At 30.9% G+C, this 12543-nt stretch overlaps 1 protein-coding gene across 1 annotated transcript in view; it reads right to left on the bottom strand.

Annotated features, from left to right (window-relative positions):
* LOC145194849 (uncharacterized) overlaps positions 1-12543 on the bottom strand; it is a 64913-nt gene that overhangs the window by 45601 nt on the left and 6769 nt on the right. The window contains exons 4-6 of the mRNA XM_090070089.1: positions 7643-7756; positions 7467-7548; positions 7139-7206 (exon numbers count right to left, since the gene is read on the bottom strand). Coding sequence (XP_089926215.1) covers positions 7139-7206; positions 7467-7548; positions 7643-7756 — 264 coding nt within the window. The remainder of the gene's footprint in view (positions 1-7138; positions 7207-7466; positions 7549-7642; positions 7757-12543) is intronic.

Raw genomic sequence — 12543 nt, 5'->3', positions numbered from 1 at the left:
AAATCTGAATATTTTAAATTTGTTGGTTAAAATTGTGTTCTAAAAACTTTTATTCACACTCCTAAATATTTGATCCATATATATGAAGACCACAGGGGAAAAAATGGACATGTCACTTTATATCATTTTACAACTTTTGAGAAATACAAATTTTAAAGTTTGGAAGTGTCTTATTTTTCCATAGGATAGAGTATCTTTAACTTTTCTTTATTGATGACAGGTGATTTTTCGATTTCTTTGCACTGTCAGATCATTATTTAATATGAAAAGAAGAAAAAAAGGGGATAACAAATAATATTAAATTTGTAACATATCTGGTTTTTCCCCTGTGACTTCAAATGTCTTTATCAATTTAATAACAGTCTATTTACTTTCTAAACGAGCTTAAAGGAACAGTGTACCAAAAACCTTTACAAAAACACAAGCTTATTATATCTTAAAGCTTATTCTTATTATATCTTACAGCTCACTTTTATATTTTGTTATATCTTAGATTATTCTGTGTGAAAAGTCATTTCATGTCAAATCACTTAAAAAAAAAAAAGTTGACACCTTATGTCTCAAAATCAATATTATTTTTTTTTTTTTTTTTGACAACTGGAAAAGCCATATAAGTAACTTTTTATTATCTTGAAAATGATTATTACAATCTTTTTTAAATTTGCTAGCCAATTTGATTAACGTCAATTCCAAAATGACAGTTTCTTCTTTTTACTATTTTGTTTAAAAACATCAGGGCTTCAAGATTATCAATTGTTAGAGCTAAAATAAAGTCACCAAAAACCTGGCAAAAACTTTTAACTTTATATCATTACTTTGTCAGCATTAGAAAAGAATTTTTATCACTTGAGCCTTCAAAAGACATTTTTGTTTAATTGTAAGACATTTAAAGTTCATAATTTATTGCATTAATTAAAAACTAGTTCATGATCTCTTTAAAAAAAGGGTTTTTTAATCAAGCAAAAGGGTACTTTATGTTATTGCTCCCTTTAGTAGGATAAAATATGAATTTTCTTTTTCAAACAATACTTGACTTGAGTCTTTAACACAGGCTGTAACCAGGTTGTAAATTAGCAATAGTTTCAGTGAATTTGAGTAAAAATAGCTCTAAGTTTTGGTTAATATGGCAAAATATTTTTTTACTTATCTTTCAAGCAATATGAAGATTTCAATTAATTAGGCAAAGCAGTTATATGAAAAACATATATATGTATCCTAAAGCCAATATCAGTTTATCTCAGTTTTGTAGCCTGAAGCTTGGTGCATTAAAATTTAATACTCACAATGTGTGTGCACACCCACCACAAAGTCCCCAGTTGATCCAAATAATTTATGGTTTTAATTGTGCAAGCCCTTGAAAATGTTAATTGTATGCTGCAAAGATGTAACCAACTGGTATTAAAAAATTGTTTAGAGTAAGAGTTTACAAAAAATGAAATAGAGGAAGAAGTTGCACTGACCAAATAACGTTAGTGATATAAACAAGAATCTGCTTATTCACCAAGTAACTAAAGAAAAACATAGAAAGCAACCTGATTTAAAGATACCACTTTATGTTATTTTAAAGAATGTGTGCCTTAATATAGGATGGAATGAAAGAAGCAAACTTCAAACTTGAAGTTGTACTTCAAAACTGCAGTGTAAATTAAGCTAATGAAAAAAGCAAACTTCAACATAAGTTATACATGAAAACCAGCAAAATTTCACCAAAGCAGACTTGAAATGTCAAGTCAGGCACCAAATTTGAAATCTTACTTGAGAAGAATGTAAGAAGCAAAATTGATTGAAAATCCTACTTGGAAAACAAGAGTTTTTGAAATTTCAAGTCATTTTTTTAAGTATGGTACACACAAATTTTGAAACTTAAATTGAAAATAAGCAAAAAAAAAAACAAAAAACAAACCGTCATTATCATTTTGTAAATGCGTACAAAACTTACTATTATCATATAAGTTACTCAAACCTTTGCTAATACATAAAAGTAACTTTTTACCAGCATAAGTAGTTACTTAGGTATACTGACATAATTAATTTAGGATGTTAAAGTGAAATTATTGTGAAAAAACGTTTGTCAATCAATTCATTACAAAAAACTGATTAATATCATTGTGAAAACATCGATTTTTTAAAACATTTTGTAACTCATATGTTATTATCCAATATGTCATATATTATGATGTCATTATAAATGTTTATTAACATTTTGCAATGCTGAACATTTTAAAATCCTAACATCTAGTTATGATCTTTTTAGATAATAGACAGCCTATTGCCTAATTGTAATATATGTTAATTCCATAAGTAGGTCAACTATCTCAAGGCACATTATCACTATTATGTAAGCATGCATTTTTAAGCGACATAGTGTAAAAATAAATTCCATTTAGTAATAAACAGTAGTAATAAAATCAAATATTAAAAAAAAAACATGTTTTAAATATTCAATTATGAATCTGTATGAGCTCCATTTTAAAAGAAGAATAAATATACCAAATCACATACTATAGCTTATTATTGACAGAGCCAATGTTTTAGAAGACTACAACAATATAGAATTTGAAAAGCAATACAGAATTACAAAAGACACTTTTGAAATAAAGCATGCAATTGTTAAATTCGGAACAATGAATTTCATTTTAAAACTTGTCACTAACACATTTTAAAATACTTTTTTTGGGTAAATACATTAAGTAATGATAGTATTAATTAAAAAAATCAACAAACGAGTCAAAATATTTCTCTTAATTGAAATGTCATCAAAAACGTTTGAAAAACGAAAAGAAAATCTGTACAACTATCAAAAAAAAATCCTAACGGTTCGTTACTTTCAATTGCTAAAGCATCTGAATCTAGCAAAACTAATGTTTATATGGTCATAAAACAATACAAAAGCTCTATCTATCGAATGATCAAAAGGGAAGAAAGAGTGGCTTTAAGGATAAGAAAGCAGCAATTAGTATTCAATGATCATTCACACAAAATCCTGGCTTATCAAACAGAGAACGAGCCAAAAGATATAAAATTTCAGAATATTTTATCAGGAAAGTTAAGACTGCTAAAACTTGAGCTAGAAAACGTTATGATAAAGTGCTTACAAAATTCAATAGCTGCATAATTATGGATGATGAAATGTACATCAAATGTGACTTTAAACATCCTAAACTTTAAACTCAGATGTTTACATCAAGGAATGCTTGCAAGCTAGACTTGTGCCATTTTATTGAAGCCATGATGCTCCCTGTTGGTTCTGGTCTGATCTTGCTTCTTGTCATCATTCTAAGAAGATCATAGAGTGGTACAATTCAAGGGACATCGATTTCATACCAAAAAGCTTAAATCCACCAAACTGCCTACAGTTCGGTCCCATTGAGAAATTTTGGGGAATTGGCAAAGGATATTTGCATAAGATTGGCAAAACAATAAGTACAACTGAAGATTTGATTAGAGAGTGGACATTAGTAGGGAAAAAAATTGCCACTGTGCAGAAACTGATGTCGTTGATTAGCATAAATACTCACTTATTTATTTGAAATAAAAAATATTAAAATGAAATGCATTTTTATAATCTTCAAGTTTCTTAGATTAACCCTTTCCACTCCTTTGTCGAGTGTGGCTTGACATTATATTTCTTACACCAACTCCTATGTCGAGTTAGACTCGACATTTTAGTAACACAATATTTAAAAATAGTTTAAATTATCAAATGTATTTTTTTTTCTTTTAAATACTTAATAAATCTCATTCTGAATATTCCGAATACGCAAAATACATACATTTTGTCAAGTTTTGCCTTTTAGGTAATTAAAAAAAAAAATTAGGATTTCAAAAGGTTAAAATAAATATTGAAGTTTTTGCATTAGTTTAATTACTTTATCTTTTTTTTTTTTTTAATTTTTTAACATTCTGAATTTAACAATTGCATGCTTTGCTAGCTAATGACATTATTAACAACAATGTAAATTATTGGGGTTACCCTCTTTCACTTGTACAACAACTGGCTATTTCATTTTGATTTTATGCTAATGGTTAATTCCAAATGAGTAGATATCAAAGAAATGGTATCAGAAAATGGTACCTTCTTATTGTAAATTTTATATTGATTTAATTAAGTATACTCTTTTAAAGAGTAATAGGTGATTTGGAGGAGCTGAAAGTTAATCAGTCAACAATTGCTAACAAAAGACATTAGCAAATAAAGTTTTTGTAAGAAACTGATTCTTTGATAATTCAGCAAAGGTGATTATGAAAAAAAAAATGTTTTCATAAAAATCTGCATTTTGCTATTCTCTACAAACTTTGAAATTTTCTTTGATAAGGAGAATATTTAAATTATCAATGATTATTTAGATTTTACTAAATTCAAAGATTCCCTGGATGTATTAGAGCAATCGATGGAACACACATATATAATAGATAATATAGTAAATCCTGGTAGAGAAAAAGTAGAATTATATCAAAACAGAAAGGGATTTTTTTCCTTGAACTACCAGGTCAAGAAATTTTATCTGATTGTATTCAATGGCCTGGAAACATTAGTTTTTGCTAACTCACCTATTAAACAAGTTTTATAAGCTTGTCAACACATTCATATTATAGGTGATTCTGGCTATCCTTGCAAAAAATATTTAATGACATTTTTTTCTAACCCAAGAAATGAAAGTGAAATCCTTTACAATTACAGTTTGAGAAGTACAAGTATGTCAGTTGAATGTAGTTTTGATATTTTAAAAAAACTATTACCCTCCCTTAATATTCCCTTACAAACAAAACTGGAAAAATCTATAGCCATAATAATATCCCGTTTTGTGCCTTACAAAATTGCCATTCTACAAAATGTTGAATGGGAAAAAAATGGCATTCAGAAAGATGGTGCAGAAGCATTCACAAGAGATATTTTTGGAGAAACAAAGATAAATCAAATTGTAGGCTAATTATTTTTATAGACTTTTTTTGTGTGTATGATTATAGATAATAGCAATAATAAAAGTCTAATAACAAAAATAATATTTGCAAATGTTTATACCGCATATTATTTCAGAAGAATTACATTTTACATTTCAATTTAGTATAACCATGTTCAAAAATTAACTTTCCGAAAAAATAAACTAATTAAAGCATTACAAAAAAAAGTAACTAGATCTGCTGTTATTTGAAAGACATAAAAAATACATGTAAGAAAATGATAATCCTCAAATAAAATAATTCCCAATGTTATGTTGTTCTTTTATAAAGTTATAACTGACAGTTTTTTTTGGTAAATTTCTATTTTAATTTCATGTTCATTTTGTTTTTTTTTGCTTTTGCTGGAGTGAGTTTATTTTTATATTAAATATTTCTATTTGTTTTTGCATTAGTTCTTTATCAAGATCATGAACTTCATTAGATTGCTTTTTTGCATTTTGTTTTGAGAGAGATATTTTGTTTAACATTGAACCTTGTACTTTTTCATGTGTTAATGAACAAGATGCTAACAATTGTTCTACAAAAGTTTTCTTTTCTGTTTCTATAAGTGGCCTAATAATTTCAAAAGAGCCATCTCTATATGAGATTTCCATTGACTCATTCGGAATTACCAAGATCATCCATTCATCTGAATTTATTTTACAAATATTTAAGTCTGCATAAGGTCATAGGTGGATATGCATTTAAAAATTAATATTTTTTATATGATAAGCACTTCCAATCATAAATATTTATGATGAAACTTACATTTTATTAAAAAGAAACTAAATAGCAAATAAAAACAGCCTATGATAACATATTTATTTGTAATCTTTTCCTTACTACAACCTAAAAATATATAAGTGTTATATGATAAACTTAACTACCACTGCAGTGAGATTATTACAAAATAAATTATAATTTCACTGCAGCAAAATAAATTATATTTTACCATGAAATTTTATATTTTTGCTCTTTTCTGTGTCTTTTGTGTATTTTTATTTCAAATGGAACCTGTTAAAAATGGAGAAATCAAGAGATGTTGATTACCAAAGTGGTATTCATGAGATTACCAAAGTGGTATATTATAAGATCACCAAAAAGATTATAAGATCACAAAAGTGATGGTTATTTTTAGCCTAGGGTAAGGATCTGAAAGTACCAAGATGAACTTGCTCTTGGTAATGACCAACAGATTACTGATGCTGAGACTGATGATTTAGACAGCTTTGTTATTTTACTGCTATTACTTTTTTAATAAGCCTTATTATACAATTCTCAATATAAAATTTGTTTCTGCAAAAGATTTTTTCTGTAAAAAAAAATGTTTCGCTGCTATTAATTGCTAGCAACTTTTGCCAATAAACACCTTGAATTCAACACCTTTTGCATTTGGTCAAGCTAAATTATGAAGTCTGAATTGACCAAGTCTAACTTTGAAATTCAAGTCAAACTTGACTTAAGTACACTTCTTGCATTCCTCTCATATGATCTACAAAAATTGAATAGATATAATTGGATTAATCAAATTCAATCTTCCTGATGTATCAAGTGCTAAGTATGTTTAGGATGGCTGAGCAGCCACAATACAAAAATTTAAAAAACCTTATTAACCTTTATTATTGCAAGGAAGACTTTGATAACAAAGAATAATAAAAAAATTAAAAACAAACAAAAGATAACAGATTTTGGAAGTTACTATAATAAGTTCTTTTTGAGAAGACAAAATAAATGAAATCAGTTACAAGTTAAGTACAAAAGAGGAAATTAATCATGCTCAAGAACAATTAGCAAAAAGATATTTGCTTGAGAGAACAGTTGCTGGGACAAGGATAGAGAAACAACTAAATATGGCATAAAACTCCTATTATTGAATCTAAATGGACCTGCTAAAAACCTCCTCTGGCCAAAGAGAAATTATCAATTTTGGGGGCTCAATTCCAACTTTATTTCGTTGCTGTAAAATCAAGGCGTGTTTTAGTCTGTACCTACAACATATCTTATTTATGTTAAAAGAGATTCAAAATTTTGCAATTATGTTTTATTAATTACAGGCTACAAATAATGTAAGGATTAACTGATTTTAAGACATAAATCTTTTCAAGGTATGGGTTTGCCGTGGAGTGATCCAGTGTAAAATTCAAATTTTTATTCTCAAAAGATGAACTGTATTACTTTATATGTAAAATAAAACTACCTGAGTACCAACAATACCAATATTCTGGTCACCCAATGTACGCCACCACACTATGCATGTAGGTTCCCCTAAAATTAAGATATCATGCTAACATAAAGAGATCCTTCAAAAAGAAAAAATTATGAGCAATAATTTCTATACTTTTCTAAGTAAAAGTGTAGAAATTGCTATTCTTTTTAGTTGTTATCATAATAACCTATCAAATGTAACATTTCCCTGTCTCTAGATTGTGACTATTTCTTCACTGAGCCTAAATTTAGCAATAGCTAGTACAATCTTTAAATGCATAGAAAACTTTTTAGATACTTTTTCAGATATTTTTAAATACCTTTTAAGAGTTTCAAATAAGAAAAGGAAGATAAATCACTCTGAGACCAATTTGATGATGAATTTGAAGTTCTTGCTGGATCCTGAATTTATTTTGAAATGTATTTTATTTAGCACATCAGATTTATCAATTCTATAAAAAAGTCACTTAAATTACAATTTAAAGAAAAAAAACACCTTAAGCTGGGCAAGTGCTGGAATTAAGTATAATGAAGAATCAGCACAAGCACAAAGAACCCAAGTACATCGTAATGGTTCAATACACAACCCAACAACTTTCTTGCATGGATTCTAAAGTAAATGTAAATACTAGCTAATGCATAGTAATTTTTTGACATTTTAATATCAGAAAACACATACTATTATAACTTCCAAAAACACTTTTCCATTTGCTCATTTAATCATTTTTTTAATCATTTAGGAATTTTTTTGAAATAATCTTATAACTTTAAAAACTATTGTGAGAAGATTTAAAATTGAAAAAAACTGGAGTCTAAAGGATATATATATAACAGAGGTGGGCAACTGGAGTCTAAAGGATATATATATAACAGAGGTGGAGTCTAAAGGATATATATATAACAGAGGTGGGCACTTCTGATAAAAGTTCCAATATTTCGATATTCTGCTAGCATCGGACTAAAAGAAAAATATCGGACTATCAGACTAATATATATATATAAAACATCGGACTATCGGACTGATAATATAAGATATCCAATATTCCAATAGCAATGTCAGCCTGTGTCTGTGCTAATAGTATAACGAGGTTGTAATTCAATTACTGTAATTGAATTGCACGGAAGCAATCACATAAAGTGATGAAAAGAATTAAGGTTACATGGTTTCCTTGTAGAAATGACTTTTAACAAGAAACTTCTCTATATATAATTTGAGTGGTTTTTTTTATGATGGTTATTTGAGGGTTTTTTTATGGGTTTTGAGAAGTATAAATTGTTCGAGAAAATTATGTAGGGGAGAGAAGAGAAGGTGTAGAATTGCAAGATTGTGCTCGCTGTGAGAACGCTACAGATGCATACCAGTTGTTCTGTAAATCAGTATATATAATCAGTTAATGTATTCTGTAAATCAGTAAATTGAAATAACTGTTGTCTGTTCCTGACATGGTTTTTTTTTTATTATAGTCTATTCAATATTCTAATTGTTTGAAGAGAAAAACTTTGATATTGAAATGTTTCGTTAATTAATTAATGCTATCGCTTAACTAGATCTTAATTTCTGTAAATAGTTACAGTTAGAAACCATAGCAAGATGAAATTGACAAGAATTTGACATTAATGTCAAGTCAGCTACCTAGTGCTATGAACCATTGTAATAGGTCAATTAATTAATATTATCATTTTATTAATCTTAACTTCGTTTAAATTGTTACAGTTAGATATCATATTAAGTTGAAATAGACAAATGTTTGACATTTAAGTCAAGTTGGCTACCTAGTGTTATGGGCCACCACCCCAAATCTGTGAGTACATTAGATCTTAAATTGCCCCAAGCCAAAAAAAGACGGATCTAAGGTGCTTAGGAAAGTTAGGCAGTAAAGTTTAAGGCAAGGAGATCAAGTACTCTGCGACCTCATTTAGCAGCCTCAAGACCCACTACAAAGCCCAGCACCATCTGGAGGCTCCTGATTTCATTGTTGCCCTAAGTGCTGGCTCTAAGCGTGGCAGACATCTGGAACCAAGTAATTATAACTTAATTATTTAGTCAATCATTGTTTTGTTTCTAAGTCTGCATGGATCCCTATAAATTTTGTCTCCTGCACTACTTTGTATCCAGATCCATAAGTTTTTGAACTCTTTATCCTTCCTTTTTTATGACAAAATAGTAAACTGTAAGTAGGTTTTTTTGAAAAAAGAACTGAATTTAATCTTTATTGTACATTTTTTCTTTTTTTTTTGCAGTGAGACATCAGAAAATTGCCCTCTCAAGAAATAGAGCAGCATTGAATCTGTCTTAAGAGAAAAATTCGACCAGAAGAAGGGCTGTAGGCTATACTATACCTTCATCATCGAAGACATTATTACAGACTCTCCTGTCATTAGGGACTTCCTGAAATTCTTGAATCCAAACTTTATGGTCCTCTCCAGAGGGAAGCTATCCATGGACATTGCCCAGCTGAGAGACGAAGCCAAAGCTCCCCTCACCAGTAGCTTATAGAAAGTCAACCATCACTACAGACAGCTGGTCCGCACACAACAGAAGCTTTATTGGCATGACTGGTGTGATTGTTTAACAGCTGTCCTGGGCATAAAGGAGGTTCTTGTTCCAGCAGACAGACAATTATCTAGCCAAACCATGATGGATCTGCTCAATGAGATAACCCTCTCCAGCAAGACCGTTAGCAAAACAATTTATAATGGTGCAAACTACAATGCTGCCTTCAAGATCAAGCTTTTTGGTGCTTTGAAGGATGAGCAGGTAAATTGGTTCATCCTAACTGTTGCATTTGTCTTCTTGTTTAGTTTAAAATGATAGATTAGTAAGAAAAAGATAAGTAGTTAAACTATTTTACTTAAAGTTAGAGAATATGTTTAAAGTTACATGAAAAACATTATTTTTTATGAATAGATAATAAATTTATCTGAAATGATTTCTTTTTATTTTGTTACATTTTAAATAGAAAAAATTTTTTTTTTATTGCTGAGGTACCTAACCCATACTGAACTCATTTTTTATATCAAAATATTTCCAGGATTCTGTTCGTGAGACTGACAATAAGGAAGACGAGACAGTTGCTGAGCACATTGAGGTGGAGGATGCCTTGGAGCACATGGTGGATGAGGAGACCTGCCTGGAGCTGCCCACACAGTCAAATTAATAGCAACAGTAGATGTTAGCAAGGTGACAGTATTTAGTATTTAACCCTTGCTTTTGAATTAGTTATAGCTAGTAATGCTTCATAATTTAAACTTATTATGAAGAAATTATTAAACATGATAAATATTTTAAGGTGCCAGGTTGGAACTTTGGTGTAAAAGCTCCGTTCACGAAAACTGCTGGCAAGGTACAGGAGTTATGGAACTGTCAAAATAGGATGACAGTAGTGGCAAACCAGATCAAGGAGGTCATTGACAGGAAACTACCTACTTCAGAAGTGACCTGCTGTGCTTTGCTTCTTTCAGGAAACTACCTACTTCAGAAGTGAAATCCTGTGCTTTGCTTCTTCAGGTACTTAAGAATCCAGATCAGAAGGAGGAGTTGAATATTATCATGCGCAAGCAAAACCTTTCGCCCTTCTATGAGATTGACAGAGCTCTGCTGGCTCAGTAATGCAAGATTATGAACCCATTTGCCAAATGCCAAGACAGTCTACAGTCTGAGGAAAAGGCCTAGATGGGAATTTTCCTGCCCACCGTCAGGCTTATGATTAACAAGGTGGTAGACTTGAAGAATAACAACAATACCATAGAGGGGTAGTATCTTATCAACTGCTGGAGAAGCCTAACAACTCTAGGGTGGCCTTCAGGGGAAGGTTTTAGTATATGCTCAGTGATAAAAACCTTTTCATAGCCACAGCTCTCAATCCCCACTTCCAGCTCAGAGTTGTTAGGCACATAAACATACTCATGAAGGCCAACATCAAGAGAAGTATCATCACTGGGGCAGTGATGAAGGCAAGACCTGTTGAGGAGATTTGCGGGATTGAAGTGATGGCAGGTGCTGAAGATGACCCCTTCAACAATATGAGGAATGGTGGCCTCTCAGGGCTGCCTGGAAGAGAACATGGAGGAAACCTTTGATGGATGGAACAGGGTCAGAGGCAGCAGCAGGACCCACATCTCATTTGACCAGTTCTCGCAGTTCTTCAGAAGTGTCTGGTTGGACATGTTTATGAAATATAATAACCCTTTGCCCTCATCTGCAGCTGGGGAGAGGCTCTTTAAATTGGGAATTAGACATTTTGAGGCCGAAAAAGGATTGCCGGGTGAAATTTCAAAGCAGCTACGAGCACAAGTAAAAATATTTGGGATCAGTTTACAGGATGCATCAAACCATGCAAGAGTACTCATGACGGAAAAAACAAAAGATGAGTATGTTTCAACAACCATCTCTGAGTTCCATAAAAATGTTAAGAAACCATCCGCTACTGATGTTATCTGCTACAACTGTGGCAAGTCTGGACATGTTGCTCGAATCTGTTTTTCGAAGAAACAAATTGTCAGTGATGGGATAAAATGTTTCAGGTGTGAAAAATCTGAACACATTGCAAGATTTTGTTTGTTGCATCAGGGAAACTCAACTGGGGAATTGCCAGTATGAATTATTGGTATGGATGTCATTAATCGCTGTGGAGGAGTGCATTTGTACAATGGAAAAATTGAATTTGGTTTTGTTTCAATTTATACAGAGAAACAAATTGTTGGTATAAATGAAAAGGATTTTGATGCTTATTTTGATGGTACAAAGTGGACTGCTAAATATAAATGGAAACAAGGTCAACCACAACTGAGAAGTTCTGTTGCGCAGTACAAGGTAAAACCCCAGTTGATACCTCAATTTAATAATGAGATGGACTTATGGATGAAAAATGGCTGGTTGAAACCATGCAACAAAGAAGAAAAAAGTACAGAAGGGATTGTCCCATTAATGGCTGTTGAGCAGGAAAATAAAGGAAAGGTACGACCTATTCTAGACTTTCGCAAATTGAATCAGTACATTAATTCATTTAATGCCACAAGTGATGCATGTGATGAAAAAGTTAGAAAATGGAGAACTCTTGGTGACAAATTTGCAACATCTTAGATGTGCCTATATGCATGTACAAATTGATCCGAGTTTGTGGGAGCATCAGAGGGTAATCTACAAAGAAGAAAAATACTATCTTACACGTCTTGGTTTTGGGTTAAATTCTGCTCCAAAAATAATGTCTTTAATCTTAGGCAGCGTGTTGAATCTAGATGCAGGTATTAGTGAAACAACTGACCACTATATTGACGATATAATTGTTAATTTGGAAAAGACATCAGTTGAAAAGGTCGTAAATCATTTGGCGCGTTATGGATTGGTAACCAAAGAGTTAGAGCAATGTGATACTGCACAAGTGTTGGGTTTGCAAC

Source organism: Hydra viridissima, unplaced genomic scaffold, assembly GCF_058129835.1.
Source record: "Hydra viridissima isolate aposymbiotic clone 2 unplaced genomic scaffold, HvirCarnegie_v1 scaffold_13, whole genome shotgun sequence".
NCBI classification, from domain to species: Eukaryota; Metazoa; Cnidaria; class Hydrozoa; order Anthoathecata; family Hydridae; genus Hydra; species Hydra viridissima.
The sequence above is the reverse complement of the archived record's forward strand: the minus strand, read 5'-3'. Positions and strand labels throughout refer to the sequence as shown.